Source organism: Pyrus communis, chromosome 10 (genome assembly GCF_041283825.1).
Source record: "Pyrus communis isolate YQ-2024b chromosome 10, ASM4128382v1, whole genome shotgun sequence".
Taxonomy (NCBI): domain Eukaryota; kingdom Viridiplantae; phylum Streptophyta; class Magnoliopsida; order Rosales; family Rosaceae; genus Pyrus; species Pyrus communis.
In genome coordinates this window covers 28,561,294-28,582,230 of record NC_142574.1, presented here as the reverse complement: position 1 = coordinate 28,582,230, position 20,937 = coordinate 28,561,294, and the positions used below count along the sequence as shown (strand labels likewise).

The 20,937-nt window shown below is 34.6% G+C and overlaps 2 protein-coding genes and 1 pseudogene across 3 annotated transcripts; 1 reads left to right on the top strand and 2 right to left on the bottom strand.

Moving 5' to 3' along the window:
- Window positions 1–2,139: 2,139 nt before the first annotated feature.
- Window positions 2,140–5,441, bottom strand: LOC137727305 (beta-xylosidase/alpha-L-arabinofuranosidase 1-like). The gene is made up of 7 exons (XM_068466170.2): window positions 4,974–5,441; window positions 4,526–4,831; window positions 4,206–4,375; window positions 4,019–4,119; window positions 3,567–3,908; window positions 3,061–3,474; window positions 2,140–2,913 (listed from the first exon to the last, which is right to left on the bottom strand). Exons 1-7 carry the CDS (start codon window positions 5,430–5,432, stop codon window positions 2,303–2,305), a joined length of 2,403 nt encoding a protein of 800 aa, XP_068322271.2. The 5' UTR covers window positions 5,433–5,441; the 3' UTR covers window positions 2,140–2,302.
- Window positions 5,442–9,637: 4,196 nt separating this feature from the next.
- On the top strand, window positions 9,638–10,695 carry LOC137728508 (mitochondrial ATP-independent inner membrane protease subunit 1a-like; annotated as a pseudogene).
- A 475-nt stretch (window positions 10,696–11,170) lies between these two features.
- LOC137729976 (tobamovirus multiplication protein 1) lies at window positions 11,171–17,401 on the bottom strand. 2 transcript variants are annotated; one of them, XM_068469029.2, is made up of 13 exons: window positions 16,810–17,401; window positions 15,575–15,625; window positions 14,842–14,875; window positions 14,391–14,477; window positions 14,253–14,304; window positions 13,410–13,584; window positions 13,176–13,271; window positions 12,772–12,832; window positions 12,527–12,591; window positions 12,294–12,368; window positions 12,143–12,218; window positions 11,855–12,021; window positions 11,171–11,513 (listed from the first exon to the last, which is right to left on the bottom strand). In XM_068469029.2, exons 1-13 carry the CDS (start codon window positions 16,912–16,914, stop codon window positions 11,484–11,486), a joined length of 1,074 nt encoding a protein of 357 aa, XP_068325130.2. In that variant the 5' UTR covers window positions 16,915–17,401; the 3' UTR covers window positions 11,171–11,483. The 2 variants fall into 2 exon arrangements, with proteins under 2 accessions (XP_068325130.2, XP_088534849.1); XM_088678723.1 differs by having other exon boundaries at window positions 11,350–11,507.
- Between the last annotated feature and the right edge of the window lie 3,536 nt (window positions 17,402–20,937).

Genomic DNA, 20,937 nt, shown 5'->3' with positions numbered 1-20,937 from the left:
CCATCGCCCGAGAGCCTGATGGCTTTGTGATGTGTGGCTAACCTCAGGGTGATCCGGCTCAAATTCGTCCGTTTTCCTTTGTCGGATCTGGAAAAAGAATGGGAAGCATGCAGGGAATTAAGCCCTCCAATTAAACCACAAGAATTGCAACACAACAAGATTTAAAGCTCAAGAACACAAGATAGTGATAGAAAGATCACCTGGGTTCGAGATTGAGAGCTTAAGCTCTCGGCTTCAATGGTAGGACCTCACACCATGCATCGATGCCCCATGCAAGGCCATGGTTGAGTTCCTTGAGTTCCAGGGATTCCAAAAATATTATTTTTGAGCTTGATTTGTTGAAGAGGAAGGAGGAAGCGAGCTCACAAGAGTGAGCTGCAAAAGAGGGAGAGAAAGAAAGAAAAAGGAAGAAGAGAGAGAGAGAGAGAGAGAGAGAGAAATGGTCAAATGAGAGGAAAAAGGGAAAGGGTGACGGGGATGTATGGATTGAATAGCTTATTGCCATGGCTATTCAATTTAGGGATGGAGATGCAAAAGGTAGTTACTATTCACTTAGTGTATTCAATAGTGAATGGCCCTAGGAGGCCTTTGCAATGCTGGAGTTGCTCTTAAGCCATGTTTCCGATCATGACCTTGGTAGCATTGGCATGAGGCCCGACGACAGTTGGGATTTTAAGCTTAGCAGAGTTCACAGGCAAAGTTTCATTGGCATTCATTAACAAAATTCCTTCTCTTGCTGCTTCTGTGGCTAACTCCATATGTTCTTTGGTGCATATATCCTTCTTGCCGAGAGATTCGAAAGTAGGGTTTCCGAAGTAGCCTACCCTCGTAAGCAAAACATAAAGCATACTACCTTAACAATCATCACAAATTCAATTTAATATGTACATTTATCTTTATACCCATTTAAAAAATAAAAAACCAAACTCTAAGCATATATTCTTTCTTCTGACGTTCTCTCCTTCCAATAGATCTGTCGTCTTTCCATTCAATTCTTCATGATTTAACAGACATTAAACACAAAATCACAAACTATAAGAAGGTTGCCTTTAAATCCACCCAAATTAATTAAGGAGATGGAAATTCCCATGAACTCATGAGAAACAGAAGCCCAGAGGGCTGACAAAAACCTAATTATGTCCCAAAGCTCTGCAAAACCTGTTCCGGCATAATCTTAAAAAATTCTTCTGTTTTTGTCCATCCAAAACACGTTGAAAATCATCCAGCCCCACGTCACCTTCACTTTATTACCCTTCCAAACCAAAGTGTGAGCTTCACTTCCTTTTCGGTTTCTGTTACTATTGCTCTTTCGTTTTAATTATTGGAGTGGATTTATTGATAAATTTTAGTTTTATTGATAATGTATGTGATGGTGATTATGTAATAGGATAAAGAAAACAATCCACATTTAAAGTTAAATTGGGGTGTAGAGTGAAGTTACACGAGTTCAAATAAAATTTCTCTCTAGATAATATTGTTTGGATATATGGATACCTTGAGTGACTCAGCAATTAAATCTCTCCCAAAATATTACCAGTTCAGCTATAATCTGGACTAGTAGCAGTCAGTATATTGTAAAAGAAATATTTGAATGCCGAGGAAATAGCTTGGAAACTGAAAAAACCATGGAAACGCGCGTTTGATGCCAAGAAACAGGAGTAAAACAAATAGCAGTTGGAAAAGACTGCATATAATTTACCAAGTTCTTTGGCTCTGCTAATTGAACCTAGATTGACTTGATCAAAGACATTGCTATTGTGTCATTGCTGGCCACATTTCTTAATTTGGTCCAAACTTTTATTTCACAAACATTGATTTCATAGTTAGTCATCAAAATTGTCGATTTTGTACGTATAAGAAATTTTGGAACTGTTTAATTTGGAGTTTTGTTCTACTTCTACCTCGTTTGGTGTTATATGTATATGCATTTTGCATTGGTTTAGATTGATTTTCTATGCACAAAATATGCGTTTGAATTTATGAGTGGTACGCAGATGTGTGCCCACCTCCTTGCACTCAAGTTCAAATCACCCCTCCGGTAATAAAAGTTCAGTAGAAAATATACGAGTGGTAAGGTGGGTTCGGGAGAAATTGTTTAGATATCGTGAAGCGTCAATAGAAGATCAAATAGACACGAAGTGGATGAAAATTAGAAATCAAGAAAAATCAACTGGCTACTGTTTACAAACTGATATGAAGAGGGAAAGGAGGTGCATCAGCAGCAAGCCTGCTAGTTATTCTACTAAATAATTATTTACTCACAATGAGCCTAAGACCAGTACGAGTTCATTACAATAACAATTCACTCTTTAATGTTGAGTTGAATGGGGAAGGAGACGACATCATCTCCAAGCATAATCGTGTGTCTCCCTGATGTTAGAAGATTGTAAGCATTGTAGTTGACAAGTCCCAAGCTCTTGCAGGCATTGAACACAAAGTTAACAGTTTCGCTCTTTCCCGCTTTCACAAAGACCCTCTTAAACCCAATCACTTGCTTGGTATACGTAGCCGCGATGCCAATAGGTGGTTTTGAGTAAACGATGATGACTTCACTTCCATCTCTCTTACCCACATTTTTTACTTCAACCCCGAACCCAAATTCATGGTTGCATTCCAAGTCGTCGATAAGGACTGAAGGGCAAGGTGGCTTGTATTCACTATCCTTGTACTCTATGTCGCTGCAGTGTTGGGACTTTCTCAACTTCACATCCAGAGATCTCTTTGCAGATCGCAGAGTGTAGTTGAACTGGGTGTAGCTATGGCCGTATCCAAATGGGTAAACTGTGGAGCCATTGTAGAATTTGTATGTACGACCGGGATAGCCTAGGCTATCGATTGGCCTCAATTTCATGGATGTCATGGGTAGCATATCCACATAACCAGCTTCGTACCATGTAAGCGGCAGTCTTCCTCCTGTAACATAGTAAACGTTTACATTATATCGTAGTGATCAAGTTAAAAGCTAAAGCTAAGATATACATCTAGGCAAAAATTATGCTAAATGATGCAACATTATCATCAAAGTGGACTAAAAAATGTGGTTCTTTTAGCATTACGTACCAGGATTGTAATGTCCAAAAGCAACATCTGCAATGGCACGGCCGCCTTCCTCCCCCGGGTACCCAGCCCACAATATTGCATTGATGTTATCATTTTGTTTGGCAAAACTGATATCAACACCACCAGCAGACATAATTACAAGAATTACCGGACCCTTGGAGACTTGAGCGACCTGATTGATAAACTGGGTTTGGTAGCCAGGAAGAAGCAGATCCACCCTATCCAAGCTCTCTGCCTCAACTGTTAAGTCCAAACCAGCAAAAATTATGGTTGCATCTGCGTGCTTTGCGGCTTTCATGGCAGGGAATATCAGACTATCATTTGCACATGCAACTCCATCACATCCCATTTCATACTTAACTGCTCCATAAGATGAAAATGCATCGAGAGGTGAAGTGAATTGACAAGGAATACCTGAACACAAAATTGAACGGTATGTTTAGTTGAAGAGTATATCATGTTAAAGATGTACAACTTAATTGAAATTGTATGTTTAGATTCAATACCTGCATAGTTTCCAATCATTGCTGCTGTAGCATTGGCATGAGGCCCAACGACGGCTAGTTTTTTTATTTTCTTAGATTTCAATGGCAAAGTTTCATTGACATTCTTCAATAAAACAATTCCTTCTCTTGCCGCTTCTGTTGCTAATTCAATATGTTGTTTGGAGCACACATCCTTCTTGCCGAGAGACTTGAAAGTGGGATTCCCATCGAAGAAACCTAGCCTCATAAGCACCACATAAAGGTTCTTGAGTGACCGGTCGATTTCTACCTCCTTCACTTTCCCTTGCCTCACCGAATTCTGAGTGAAGTTTGTGTAGTAGACTCCACAGTCCAAATCCATCCCTAAAGCAATTAACATGGAACTTAATTAATAATTTAGTACGAAAAAGAAAGAACATAAGTATTCCCAAACAGAAACGGTTCAATAAGTTAATTTTGTAAGGAGTACTAGCCTGCTTTCAAAGCTTGTGCAGCAGCATCCTCCTTGGTGTCGCCGAGCCATTTGTGGCCGTTCACCATAACTTCAAGAGAGTCACAATCTGAGACTATATATCTGCAAGACATAAAAACAAAACAAAAATAATTTTAATTCCTGCATGAAGACTAGCGGAAAATTTTACATGTGATTAGTATACGTACCCATGAAGATCCCAATCTCCTCTAATGGTTTCTTTCAAGAGCTTCGGATCAGCACAAGTGGGGATGCCGTTAACACGGTTATAAGAGCACATTACACTGCTTACATCACCATCCTTAATACACATCTCGAATGGTTTTAGGAAAGTTTCCGCCATATCTTGCTCTGTCACCTTTCATAACAAAAAGGAAAATAGGAAAATGAACTTAATTTGAAATGACGAAACTTCGTTTTAAATGAAAAATGCTAGAAGACACATGAGTTATTAATGTGTTAACAAGCTCATGTGGTTTTTTATCTAACATATATTATAGACTCTTACCCTCGCATCAAAATGGTAACGATCAACACCAAGCCAGTTGTCTACATCGTAGGCGGCATAATGCTTGCAGCATGAGGAAACTTTTAGAGGTCTAGAGTTCAAATCTGTGGCATTCTCTGTGCCCTCAACATCCTGCAAGCCTCTGACGTAGTTAGAGGCATAAACACCAACAACATAAGGGTCTTCACCGGGTGTTTCCGTGGCTCTTCCCCACCTTGGATCCCTCACGACATTAACGTTGGGACTCCAATATGTCAATCCGGCTCTTCCTAGATTGTACATGGCTCTTGCTTCTGTTGAAACAGCCTAAATATTCATAAGGAACAAAAACCATTTAGTACAAGCAAACGAAAAGTAACTTTGAGCATTTTTTTGTTAGTGAAAAGTAACTTCCATGGCTTTTCATGTCATCTTTTGCAACCAAATATGTAGTGATGATAATGTATACCTGACCAATTTGCTTCCACAATGACTCGTTGAATGCTGCGGTTGTAAGAATAACAGTGGGAAAGCTTGTTGCACCCGGAATAAGATCATCGAAATAAGTCCCGGGACCAACATTCGACACACCATGGAGTGCCTCAGACCACCACTCATACTTAGGCAACCCCAACCTCGGAACCCCCTTTGCACTATTTCCTAGTTGCTTCACTTTCTCTGCCAATGTCATCCTATCTACCAAATCCTTGGCCCTATCGTCATACGACAATTTGGAGTCGCAGAAGCCAAAGGTTGACACGTCCAAGCCAAGGTCGGAAAACCTTGAAGGATCACATACATGAGTGAAATTGCTACCGCCATTGTTACGGTCTACATTTTTCGAGTCTAGAACTCTTCTGGCATTGGAAGAAATGACAAAGGAAGCAATAGAGAAACAAACAAGAAAAGTAACAATATTGATAGCCATGGTTACTATCTGCTTGATGATGATGATGGACGGGCATATATATATATATATATATAGACGCAAACTACTATTTCGTAAAGAATCTCCCCTTATCCAGATGGTTACTTTCTGTTTTTTAAATCTCACGAAAGCTTACCTAATAAGATAGTTTGTTTGTTTTTTCCGAGAATTAAGATAGTTTGTTCAGTCAAATTCAATTCAACTTGAATTCACTTACACGTTTCGGATATTACAGTTAAAAATAAAAGCTTAGGATAAATTTAGAATTCTCTACAAACTCACAATTTTTAAATACAACTTCATTATTTTATTATTCTCTATAAGCACGTATTTATAAAATTATAAAGGAGAATAAATCAAAACAATCCTTATACCCAATCAAATCATATCATATCATATCAAATCCCTAATTAAACATACTTTCTTTTATATTTGCCAAGAAGAAAAAAAGATCTAATTTGAAACTTAGTAAATTCAACACCCCCTTCATGTGGAACCACGCATTAAGTGAGCCGCACGTGCATAAAATCTTCAATGATATGCTGAAATTAACGCTAATTTTTTTGAAAGCTCAACTAATCATAATCTGTTGGAACCAACATCTCTTTTTAATGCCCAGGTGGAACTAGCGCCAATCTTTTTGAAAGCTCAGCTAATCACAATCTATCAAAACTAACACCACTGCTCAAATGCCCAACTATAACTAGCACCAATCTTTTGGAAAACCCAACTAGAACAAACACTTATTTTCGAGAGCCCAACTAACACATTGTAATCCGTGGAACTAACGCTAATCTTTTCAAAAACCCAATTAGAACTAACGTCTTTTTACGAACAAGCAATAAATAAATCTTTTGATATGTTGGAACAAACGTCTCTTTTTGAAAGTCCAATTGGAACAAACGATAATCTTTTCAAAAACCCAACTAAAATTAATGTCTCTTTTCAGAAGCCCCAACCACCAAATATCTTTTTCCTGCAATTTTTTCATTATTCTTGTTTTTTTTTTTTTCCTTCCTCAAGGAAGCTAGAGCACAATTTTTTCCTTATTCATGGCAACAACAATACTTTAACTTCTATTTCTCTTCTAACATTCATAAATAATCTTCACTCTCAAGTTCATAGCTTGTGGGTGCACGAAGAAAGTTAGCTTCGTGCATCAACAGGAAAGCACTTACAACAAAGTTCAACTAAGAATCTAACTCTACTTTGATACCAAGTTAAAAATAAAAGTTTAGGATAAATTTAGAATTCTCTACCATCTCACAATTTTCAAATACAATTTCATTACTTTATTATTCTCTATATGAAGGTATTTATAAGATTATAAAGCAACAATACTAAAAAATAAATCAAAACGATCATTTGTCTACAAGACAAGAAAACCTATACCAAATCAAATCATATCATATCAAATCCCTAATTTTTATCATATCAAATCTCTAAAATATTTTCCTCTATATTTCCCAACAATTACTAGCATAAAGTCAATGCTATCTGTCCTGGAGATATATGATATGGATTTGACCAAAACTATTTGACTCTGAAAAAGTTTTATTTGGTTTTGTAATCGGACGTGGCCTTCTTTTATTATGAACTCGTTTGAAAGTGTTTTTTATAAAAACGTTTTTGAAATAATCCTTATTAAAAATTCAAGTTGATCTTAAAAAAGCCCTTAAAAGTACTTTTTACAAAAAGTATGTATGTGGTGCTTCTTTCAAAATAAATTTCACAAAAACACTTTCAGTTATGTTAAAAGCATTTTAAAAAAAAAAATATATATATATATATATATATATCTTTGAAAAAAAATTAATGTAGTAATCCTTAAGATTTGTCCACATGTTGTGAAGGCAAACTAAACTACAAGCATCCACGATGCATCAAAAAATACAATAACCCAGTAATATTGTGGTAGTGCCGTAGTGGTGATCAACAAATTCTCATGGAAATGTTTTTACTCACCCCCTTAACTTTGGTGCATTTTTCATAATAATAATAATAATAAAAGGTGCACAATCACCCACCTTGTAGAATGTGTGTGTATACATATATAGGGAAACCATGATTAACCTTTTTGATGCGAATTCAAATAATAGTTATGAGAAATAAACTAATAAAAATTTATCTTACCTACACATCTTTTCTCCTTGTTCTTTTGAATTGGGATTTCCGATCTTATTTTCTTTTATATGCAGATACGTATATCATTGTGTTGAGATCTTATATGTTCTTCAAATTCTTTTGGATATATGTTTTTAAGCTCATAAAATGAACAGAAATGAGTATATTATCTTTATGTTTCTTTTGTTTAGTTTTATTTAATATAGTGAAAATAGATGAAATTACAAAATATATACATGGAAACAAATTAGTCAGTTAATTAAATCCAGACTCTGACCCATATATATGGTATAATTAGCAGCTAACTTGGTCATGAAATTTCCTTCCACGCTCTAGTTTTATGAAATCTCAGCCATGTCAATGTCTTTTGTTTTATAAATTTATTATTAGGAAAATGAGACAGTTTGAAACTTTTATAATAATTTAAGAGATTGAGAGTTTCAAATTCAAGACTCATCAACAGAAACTCAAACCCTATCCACTAAGACATTAACCCACATGCACCACGTTAATATATGTTGTTTTCTTTTTTCCTTTTATTTTTTATTTTTTATTTTTTTTTGAATTGGCATCCTTTGTAAACTTTTACGTCAATATCATCCTGTCTACCACAGACATGAGTAAGTAGCTACCACCATTGCTTCAAGCTTCATGTTTCGAGTCTAGGACCCTTTTATTAGTGGAAGAGATGACGAAGGAATGACAAAGGAAGGAATAACAATGGAAACAACCGTCATATTATATATATATATATATATATATATATAATAAGCTTACCATCATGTTTATCATCGTTGAATTAGTTTATATTTTTAGATTTTTATCTATTCACTACATCTCACCCATGGTTATTATCTAGCTTGGTGCAAATAAAGATGGGGACCCAAACCATCTATCTAGCTTGGGGCAGATTAAGATGGGAACCAGCCGGCACACATAAGGCTAACTACTATTTCGTAAGATAAGTCAAAAATCAACCAAAACTTCTTATTCAAATTGTTGGTTTGGTTTATGAAAATTCCAAAAGATTCTAGCTATAATTCTCGGATCAACATATTTCACCTCCAAAACAAAATTCAATTTCACTTAAAATATTTTGTTTTGTGCATTTTTTTGTGTATATTCTTCTTTCATTTGTGTTTAAGTCAACCAAAACGATGGAGATCGCGTGCTAATCATAGATTAGTAGTTAGTTCATTTTAAAATTTTATATCCAGTTATTGGTTTTGCAAATAATTTAAGGAAACAAAAACAATTTCATTACCTCGTATTTTAGTTTATTCCAATGTCTTATGTATAGTTGCAATTTTTTTTTATTATTGCAAATTGTTAAAAGAATTTGTAGTAGTTTTAAGATCCTATTTATCTAATAACTGCAAATGATACTTATACTTTGCATCAAATAAATGTGACCGCAACATCATGAAAGGAGTTTTTCATTGAAATTAAAAATGAGAGGTAATTATTTGAAGAATTAATTATTAATAATTCATATCGTCTTGATTTAAAAACATTTAGCAATTTTCTAAGTGAAAGTGATCATCCCCGGATCTCTCTCTCCAAAACCCAAGGATCAAGTGATCCGAACCTTTGAAATTTGATCCAACGGCTAAAAACAGAGAAGTTAATAAAAACTTTTAAAAACTGTAATAATTTTTCGCCATTGAATCAAATTTCAAAAGTTCGAATCACTTGATCATTGGGCTTTTGAGGGAGAGATCTGGAGATGATCTCTTTCCTTTTCTAAGTTCATTGATATTGAATCAATTGAACGCATTTCTAGACATGTTCCTCTTTTGAAATATAAAAAAACATAACGGCACAGACTGAATTTACACCACTTCCAAACCCTTTGGAACAAAACGGTGGCCCATCGAAATGAACCCATTAGAAGCTCCATTCGATCTTCTAACTCAGTTAGTTAAAAACATTCAACATTCGAAGTCCTGAAGTCGATACTCCATAACTTGCATTTTCACTGTTCCAAACTCATTTGTACAAAATGGTGGCCCTTAGAAATTTATCTAAAACGTTCAACATCTCTCTCTCTCTCTCTCTCTCTCTCTCTCTGAACTGCTCTCATGGCGCTGAGATACATGAGGCAGTTTCTGGCTTCGGAGGCATTCGAAAATGCAGGGAGAGAAGTAAGCGACGTCATTCCGAGACTGGTAAAGTTCGTATGCTGCCTCCAAGTCACCAACACACACCTCCTCACCGTCGCTCTAGTAACTGTTAACTGATTATTTTTTTGGGACCTTAAATTCAATGAGCCGAGGGAAAAAATTGACCAAAACCACGAAATGGGTTGTGATTCCGTGTGTGCAGTGCTACGGTCCCAGCATGATCCTGACCATCGGCCTTGCCGGTGCTTGGCTGAACGACCCGGTTCGACAGAATCAGTGTCGAAGATACTGTCATGGTACGGTCCCCTGAGGTTCCTTGGAAGGCCATCACCAAGAGATTGATAGCAATCTGTTACTTATGTTGTCGACCCTAAGAACAGCAATCGGTCGGAGACTAGTGTGGTATGTTCATATTTTTCACTTACAACTTTGCAATGTTCGTTTTGTTTTGGATTTTTTTGGTTTTCGACATTTTCGTTTTTTTTAAGGATTTTGGAGATTATAACGTTGTTGGTGTTGGTAATAAGTTCCTCAGGGACATGTTTGGGTGAAGGGAGACAGCATCTATGACTCGCATGATTCGAGGAGTTTCGGGCCGGTTCCTTTTAGCTTGATTTGAATTATGTACATATACATTGTTTGGATTGGTTTTGGCGCTTAAGTGACTGTCGTTATGTTTTTCAGCGTTAAGATTTTGGAAAGATATGTTTACTGGCAGTGGCGTACTTGGAGCTACATAAGACTTGGCGCAAAATCGAGCAAAATGACATTGTAAGATTCATACAGCTGATCACTCTTACTGGAATAAGGCATGGTGGTGGTTGGTGTTGTTGTGCTTACCGGCAGCGGTAGAAGTAAAGTCTGATGGGAGTGCACAATGAATTGTCTTTTAGTAGTTTCATATTTCTTGTTTGGTACCAAAGATTTCTCGTCTTTGATCACTTTGTCATCAGATATGGCCGCCTGAAGATTTTGGATCATTGGAGCAAAGCGAAAGGAAGGATTCTGACTCGTGAGGTACAATTTTTGATGTGCTTTGACAAAAAACTGTTTCTGATGTGCTGTGAGAATAAGCTCATTTTTGCTGCTTCGCGTTTCCAACTTTTTTTCACTAAAAACTATGAAAATAAGTTGTTTTTAAGTGTTTACTAAACACCTTTTTGAACTCAGCTTTTTTTTATACCCACTTTTTATAAAAGCACCTCGGTACCAAACCAGTACTTAGTACCCCATGTGTAAACTAGAAAATCTTGTTTTGGAGCTGCTGTTTAAAGGGATGTAGAAGAGAAAGACAGTTTACAGTTAAAGGCCTGCCGGTGCTGATAGTTCACGGACATCTTGAACCGCGTTGGAGTCACTGAATTTCATGGCGCGGACAAAATACGCCTTGCACATCTCTATCAATTTTTAGTTTGTTATGTTGTAGTCCAACTCTAGATTTCTGTTGTCCAATCTGTAAATTCGCCGTCACTTCCACTTTTACGCTACAAATTCAAAGGCGTAATCTTTTTCTTTCAACTTCAATGAAAATTTAATGAGGCACATCAAAATACTTTTGTAGCAAAAAGAATCCCTTAATTAGCATATTGTTGCTATTCACATCCCTAAATTGTCAAAAAACCATCGAAACGGCGACTTCTGGCTGTACACAAATTTCCGGACAAAACTCTGGTCAAGGATGTCACAGTTGTTATCTGGCATGTTGTTCACTGATTCCAGCTCACTTCATAACTTTCGAGAGCAAGGACATGCTTCGCACTCAGGAACGTTAGTAAGACTGTTCACTTTCCATTCGGGAGAAGTGTTATATTGGACTTGCTCTTGATATCTGCACCTGAAAACCAAACTTAGTGAGCATAAACCTGAATGACTATCTACGAAGCAAACCGAGATTTCAAACAGGTCTGCTACTGTAAAATCTAGCTACCATGGCGAATTCAGTGTAAAGTCAGAATATACTTCCGTAAGAAGTTAAGAACTCCTTTCTTCAAAAGCGAAAAAGAATGCAACCCTAACACTATTCAGTACATTACTGATTAAAGACTGAGATTTGTCAGTAATCTGGTTCATGTATGGTTATGCATTGGTAAATAGGACATAAATTGTTGGTTTTTACCCTCGGTTAGCGGTCGTTAAACATTAATGAATAGCATGGTTATGGAGAAGAAATCGAACCTGGTTCCGCAAGTTCATTGCAGCTGTCCAGCTTTGAGGATGTTGTAATGTTGTGGAACTGTCACTGACGAAGGTTATTGTTGATGGTTCTTCTTGTATGTTAGCTGTTATTGAGGGTGGTAATTCTCTCACGATCCATAAGACCAAGGCTGAGGGTATTGATGAACCTGAAAAAACAATGTAAACATTATAAACTGAAAGCACTGTCTTATTGTTGATTGGCACTAAATAAAAAGAAACAGCATTCGTTTGAGAGTGAAACAAGAAACGAAATTTAGAATTACCTACCTACAAAGTAATATAAAATCAATAAAAGAGAAGTATAAACATCATTCATACGCTGTTGATGCCAATCGTAAAGCATCTGCAAAACGATATGGTGAATTAGGTAAGTGAAAAAGAGAAAGAAAATTCAAGCTAACAACAATTGAGCACGTACAGGAATATCAGTTAACAGAGCCACGAAAGAACTCGAGGTGAAACATAGTATGGAAACAACAGCCAAACATGCAACCTGTAAAAAAAAATGGAAGCAAGTAGTAAACCATAATAAACATATTATATAACAAAGAAAACAAAGAACAAATGAAATTATATACAACATGAATCTGTAGAAATCAAGAAAACAAAGAACAAAATAAACATATTATATAACATCAACAGATTAAATACCTTCCACATCTCAGAAGAAGCTCTCTCTGATCTAACATTTCTCATCCTTAGGCATAATAGGAGCCCTGAAAATCCAAGACAAAGCAAAATGTCGCCTCAGATTGAAGGATAAGTACGTAGAGGTGTTATTGACACTCCAAAATAGTCATCATGCGCTCCTCCCTTATTAAAAATTTAGGGAGGAGTTGCATTTGCACATAAAGAAATGCAAGAAAGTACAAGAGTGTGAAAGGATAGTTACTCGCCATAACACGCTAATGCTCCTCCCAATAATAGCATCACTATTGCAAAGAGATCCACATATACCTGGATAATGAAAAAATTCATTGCACCATGGGTTAAGGACTCGTTAATAAGAAACAAGTACAAAGAAAGCTGCATATTTGGTCACAACAGTGATAACCTTCTTTAAATCGTCAAAAACTAAGTATACACACTTTAAATACTTTACTACAATAATAATAGTTTGCATCCAAGTTCTAACACAAAGAATTATTTTATGGTCTGAACACAAAACTGAGGCAGCAAAACCTTATTTATTTTAGCATCTATATATAGCACAACTGGAACTACAGCATACCAGTGATAGAAGGTGATTACACATGAAAAAAGGAATCTAAGAATCAAGAATTATGCAACGTTTACATACCCGAGCCACCAGCGCAGAATCAATAGGATTTTTTCCCATCCCGATCCAAATTATCACTGCACTTGCTATCATTATAACAAAAACTAGCACCGTCACCTGGTAGACAACTATGAAGTTAATCAACTTTAACAATAATTTGCGCAAAACATGAAATATGAGAAAATATGCAATGCTAAGGGAAAATATGATATCATATTCGAGTAGACAACTGGAAACTCTGAACTGGGGCAATACCAAAATTACAATTCTCTGGCGGCTTCCAATATGAACAAATCGCAGAGGAAAACAGTTTCTATAACTATCTCTGTCCAATGAATTCGGTTTACTAAAAGTCTTCTCCACCAAAGCTTCCCGAAAACTCCCTTCATCCTCCTCATCCTCATCATCTGCCTGATGGCACAGGTCAACCCTAAAGGTAAAATAAAACCCCCCAGAGAAATGTCAAATATAGCTCAAGAGAAACAATCTTTTCAATAGGAGTATCAACTTGAGAAAGGAAATATTCAGATAAAGACAGGTCAATGTATCTTCATTCATGTAAAAGTGCATTTCCAGTCTCTATGGCAAATAGAAAACATACTATAATAGAATGGCCTGAAAAGAAAACAGGCCAGGCACAGATTTATCAAAGCCACATGTCTTTTCAAAATCCATAAGCAATGAATACCGAAACCCTTTAACAAAAGTAATCAGTAATATAATCTACATGCTGAATTGCTGATTCATAATATAAAAGTATATGGGAGCAGTATACGTCTCAATAAATATTAAATACTGATTTGTTATATATATACTTCTCAAGGAATGCTGGTTATTCATCTTAACATCCATATTTCCGTTATCCTCATCCTGTGGGTGTGTTTTTGCCTAGATGTTAGTATTATATTTTCTACTTGAAAGGTATTCTATGGTCACACAATACCGGCAGTGCACTTTTCCATCTCATCCATCATACTCGCTCATCCCTCAAAGCTAAGATCACTCAATACACTTTTTCGACATTTTCTTGAAAGTATTTAAGTGGAGTTTCGGATTATTTAAAATCAAAAAGAAAATAACAGGAAATAGAAAACTTACCAGAAAGATAAAAGTAGAAGAAACGCAGCAAAAAAAAGAATTTCGGGCAATGCTGCAAAGCAAAACTTGTACTATTCAGATCCTCTGACCAAGCACAGAAGATAAATATATAGTCTGTATTTGGAAGAGAAAGCATACCCATGAGGCTAAAACCACAAGAGTTCGACCAACATTGCCACCCCTTGCAAGCAGCAAAAAGAGTTAATACAAAATAAATTAAGCAACCTGTCATGGACAAGATCAAATAAATTAATTCAGATTGAATGAAGGATGAAAAAGAAATATGTTTGTCTAAGTCATAAGTTAATGGAGAAAATCATTAGGTCAGATGGTATCATCAGTTCTGTATCTTGATTATGCGCCAACAGGCTACTTTCGTGAGTCCAAACTCATAAATAACCAACAGGTTGTTGCAAAATCAGTTATATATAGAATCCAGGTGATTCAAAAGCCATGAAAAAGGGCCAAAATATCAAGGTTCTTGATAAGCAACATAATTAAGGCCAAATATTCTTGAACGAGAATATCAGATCTCAGACACAGAATAGAAGGCAATAGTGTATCGGGATCAGGAATAAACAATTCTTACCCAAATTAGAAGAGCCAATCAACAGATGAAAAACCTGCACGAGGCAAAAGTATGTATTAAGACAATGCCAGCATGCTTTAGTGAGCTTCAATATAGAAATTAGTTGTACCATAAATGCATATACATATTCACATGCGTATGATTGAGCAGCTCATGCGTACATGCAGCAACAAATACTAAATTAATAATATATAGCCATCATGCACATGTATGATGTACCCATTCATCATTTTCCTCCCCATCTTTCTGTGAGATATTTAAGCATAAGTTATTTGATCTTGTGACAGCTAATTAAAGTTTTTACCAAATTCTTAGGAACCACATCTATTCATGCAATTTATGGGACTCAACCTCGGGGTTGCCGATTCTATGACTAACTAATTAAGCTACAGCACTATTTCTTTAACAGAGTCATACATTCTTCACATTGACTGATCCCCAGGAAGCCATACGATGTCAAAATACTTCACAGCAAAATGTCCAGAACAATAGGTTAATCCAGCCAGCTAACAATTTCTTTTATAATTTAGCTACATCATGCATGCACAGTTGCACACACAAACACACATATAAATATGTGTTGGTAACTTGGTAAGTATGTATGCATATACATGTGCATGTATTTATGTACATATTCGCATGCATATAGGCAAAAACACACACAAAAACAAGAAGAAACACAAATACAATCTGAATTTCAATAAGGAATAGTAAAGCATGACTCGTCACTTACTTTTTGCCGAGTCCAACCCAGTTGTGAATTCCTCGAGTGAATTCTAATTAACTGAAATAGCAAGTAAAAGAAACTCAGATTTCAAGAAAAGAACTTCATAGACATCAATCATCGGCTTCCCCAGTTTCCAAAGGTTGATGTCACATCCATTTTATTTACATAAACATAAGAATGTATCCTGAGGTTAATAAGTTACAGACTTTGAGAATGGGGATTTAGCAGTAATCTTAAAGTCACGCCTGAGTCTCATACCCTAGCTATTCTTGAAAGTGAGGACTAGTAAGGCTACATGATCTGATCTTTCAAGTATCCTGAACACAAATTTAAGCTAAAAACAACAAACATTTATAGGTATAATTACTAACAAACCTAAAAGCATTTGCTCAAGTATTGAGCACCATGTAATTCGTATTCATTACACTAGGTGTTCAAAACATGATCTCAAACAATTTCACAATCCCATAAGACTTCGTTCATGTATAGTTAATTATATATTTTATTCGTTGAATTTCAAAATAATTCCTTGACACTAGTTTCCCCATAGTAATTGATTCATATGTATTGAGAGGAAGAGTTATATAACTACGCTCATGCCTTGGAAAGAACCTAAGAAACAAAAAGGGCCACCTGCCTGCTCTGTAGCATACATTCCTTCCAACAAAAATGGTTACTGGTTGGTCTCAAATCTATCCATTCACAAAATTAACGAAAAAATTGAATGACATTCATTCAGCTCAGAATTATTAAGCTTTCCAACTGTACCGAGTCACTGACACAGTTGAACTATTCATTAAAATGGAAGAGTCCAATTCTTTAACTTTCTCAGTTAAATGCCAATCCTATAACTTTTAGATGCCATTGGCACTTAAACTAGCATAAAACAGTACCCTTTCCAAACTCACCATTAACTAAGAAAAAGAGAACCCAATTACCTGTCCAACAAGAAAATCAAATGAGAAGCAAATTCTCAAAATCGAAAATTTCAAATAAAACAAAATGCCCTTTTCAAATTATCCAAAAATATTCAACCCCACAAAGTGCAACCAATCCCATTCCTCAAGTAATTTCACACAAAAGAACATTCCTTTGAAACCCACATTGGCCATCTGCCCCACAATATAATCTCACCAAACAAAACCCAATTGGGAAAATGCAAAAGCATAAAAATTGAACTCAATAACCAATTTAAAATAAATAAGAAGAAGAAGAAGAAGAAGAAGAAGAAGAAAGCAAACCTGATAAAATGCAAGAAATGCTATAATGCCATCAACCAGAGCAAGACCCACATTCACTCCCACCAACACCCTCGGAAAGCAAGACCCTTCTCTCAATCCAAACATCCTCTTCCAAACTTTTATCTCTCTCTCCCCCCTCAATAACCCACTTTCTCTCTCTAGATTAATTATAAATTAGAGAGTTGAGCATAAAAATGCATTTGGTCTGGAGACTGAGAAGCGTACGGACCCTTTGTGCCTTTGATGGTACCTTTCATGACAAATCTGCTTGCTTCTGCTGCTGCTTTGATTTCATCTTTTTGCAGTTTTGCCCCCCACAACCCATCAACGCAATCTTCGAATTCCAGAGACCAAAATTCTGGTGGTATTTATTTGGGGGTAAGAATCCTTACACAATCGAGAGTAAATTGGTCATTTGAAAGCACACTCTCTCTTTTGTCTGATTCTCTCGCACTCGGGTGGCTTTGATTCTCCCATGAATGTATCAATATCGACAATATCAAAAAACATAATTTCACTCCAACGGGTTTGACTTGGTATTTTAACCAACAACAAGAAGGCTCGAGAAATGCTAACGGAACTTTCATGCGACAGAGTTTTTTATTAATTTTTTGTCTTTTTATAATTTAAAATTAATTTTTATGTTAATATTATAAAATATTATATTAAAAACATAAGTTCGCCGAGGTTTATAAACAATCTTATTTTTAAGAGTCTTTTTAACAGTTTTTAAAAGATTATTATTCCTTTTTATTCTTTTTAATTTAATTATCTTTTTCAGTTCGTAAAGTTTTGTATAAGTATTGACAAAAAAAAAGAAAGTCTTCGTCTTCGGCTTCCATTTTCTTTTTCTTTTAAAATATAGTTTTCTTGAGGATTGATAATTACTTTTGTTATTTACTTTATTGTTTTATGTTGGTGTTGGGAAGTTTCCTAAGATTTATTTTTTCACACATATGATGCGACACTACACAAAATCTTTGTCCTAACTTTTAGAGCAGGTAAGATGAAGAATTTGATACTGAGGAGGATCTTCCCATTTGTATAAATTTATGTCGGTAGACTTTATACTTTAATTGTATGTGTACTTATATGCTTGTAAGTTATTCATTCCTTTTTTATCTACCGTTTACGTAAAAAAAGTTCGTTAAATACGATCCTTAATGAATGTTGTATTTTTTTAAATAGGATTTTTTAGGTGTTAAGTATTTTATTTCTTGCATATTTTTATACTCATAAACCATTATTATTATGTGGAGACGCATTTCTTTAAAATGGGACCAAGAAAAATTATAACTTATTACATTATGGAGTTTATTCAAATACATAACTGGTTACATTATGGAGTTTATTCAAAGCATGGTAAGCACTAATTACAAGTTCATAAGTCATTACCGCTCTATCAGCTTAGGGTAATGCTAAGAAGACCATCTATTTAAATTATATTCTGTAAATTGAATTATTTTTAAGTAATGATTAACGTACACATATATTCTATTAGTGACACATCACATGATTTACAAATGTAGTCTATAAAGTTAATTTACCTAGCATTACCCGACATGTTAAGCTACCTAAAATGAGATTAAGAGTCTCAGACCACAGTAGTATTATAAATAGATTCCAACACTGTAATAAGATACTATCGTTTAGGTGCAAAATCAAAATGTCAAAATATCAAATATTTACCAGCCAAAAGATTGAAACGAAAGCGGGAGCACATATTGATCATTTCATGACACCAAATAGCAGACAAGCCCTGTTGTTATGCACGTCCAGAAACAAGCAACATTTACCAGTTGAAGACACATATGTGAAGTTTTTTGGGTGGCAAGAGTTCTCTTCTTGTAGTACTAGAAGGATGACAAACGCCATGCATGTGCGTTGAAAGTTAAATTGTACAGAAGAGAGACATCAGACATGTCGAATGATTATGCTGGTTGAAAAAGAAAAATATGAGTACAAAGAAGTGCAAAAGAAGTGCAAAAGAAGAAATCGTAAGTGTGAAAATCATTACCTGCTAGCTAGTTGAAAATAAATTTCTTATTTTATCCTCTTTATCAAGTGTTATATTGCACTTGGGATGAGGGATTTTATGTATGAGTTTATGTACAGGAGGTGGACACTGGACAATAAATTTTCTATTATGTTTTCTTTATAGTTCCAATTTTATCGAATGAGACTTTTATTATGTTTTCTTTATCATCAAGTGGTAGAGTCTAACTTTATATATATATATATATATATATATATATATATATATATATATATATATATATTTAATACACTAAACCAAAGAGTGAATAAATTGATCATGAAAATCGTCATTCACGATATTTGAGAAGATCTTTCACTTACACGTGAAAAAAATATCATTAGACTATAGTATTAAGCGGTAAATTTATCCTTTCACAATCAGTTAAAGAATAGAAAACAGTTTATAGACTCTACCAAATAGATAGCAGACCATAGGAATCTCATCATCTCCACAATCATATCGAAGGGATTTTTTTTAGATGCATATCGAAGGGACTTATCAATGATACAAGTTGGAATGTGTTAGTGATCATATTTAACTAATTAGATTAATTATTCTTCAATATTCTTCTTTTCCACTAATAAAGTATTGTATACTGAATAATACAGATTAATTTGTTATTCCATTTCCGCCAGAAATGAAAAGGTAATGAGATTTTGTGATCATGCTTATAAATTTTTTTTCTTGCATTTTAACACAAGGTAGGGAATGTGCATAGATCTCCCATTGTGTTTCTTAATTATTTTTATATAATGATATTCTATTTTTTTTTTTAAGGGAGCATTTACTATGTAAAAAGAATGAGGCTAAGTTGCATGATGAGCCGATCATGTTGAAGTCAACACAAATATTATACATCCTCATCATTCGGGTTATTCAATCTTGAAACTTCTCATTTATAAATGAAGAAAAATAATATTAGACCTTAATAGTAGTAATTCATTGTTTTGAGGTATAATTGATATTTTAATAATTAACCATCCATATATTGAAGATATTGAGAACTCCCATATTTGATTAGATACAGTTTAATTTTTTATCATTTTATACAATTAAGTTTTTTTTTTTTTTTTAAGGAATGTTATTTAGTTACAAATTGACTATATTGTTGACCGCTTCGTTAATAGAAATGAAATGGTTTTAGAGTCCACTTATATTAGAGAAGTTATTTTTGTGGTTACAAGTTAGTTTCTTATCATTAATAATTTTGACTACATCTTATTTATGGTCAGTTATTTATTAGACCAAAGTCAAATTTTGTTATCAAATGATTTGGCATTGTCTCTTTGATTTTCCAAATTGACAAACAAATTTAGTAAATAGATTTAGTGACTCTAGCACTAATTTAACAAGAGTATGTTAGTATGTTACGTTCTTATCAGGCTATTTTTTTTTTTTTAATACAAGCAATATTATTAATATAAATTACACTAAGAAAAGAGGGGAGGGTTTAAACTCGGAATGCGGTAAGTTAAAGAAAAAGACCTTAACTACCAAAATAATTCACCACTTGTCATCAGGCTATCACGATATTATTTGTATGAAAAGTTTGTCATATTTCATCTATGTAGACTTAATTAACTTTGATAATAATAAAATAAAAAAATAAAATAAAAAAAGTGCATGCACGTATAACGCACGACAATATTATAATTGTATATGTGCGTATCTCTTTCGTAAATATAAAAAATTCCAACTTTTAATAAAGGAGTTAATTAATAATTTAAAATTATGATTGCACCAACATATACAACGCGCGACAATATTACGATTGCACCAGCATATATACATCACCAAACAATGCTTAAAGCCTCAACTTACAATATGGTGAATAATGTGAAGTGATATTATAAGTAATTGTAAACAGAGGTCAATGTGATAGTGTCATGCATGGGCGAGTATACAAACAATACGTCAAATACTCAAAGTGAAAACATAATTGAAAATAAGCTAATACGTTAATCAACACTTAAGTAATAATTCAATCGTCAACAACGACGTCATATAATTTATAAAATATAATTTAAATTGATGATCTCTATAACAATACCCATTTGAAAAACATATCTACTCGGTCAACAACATTGAAT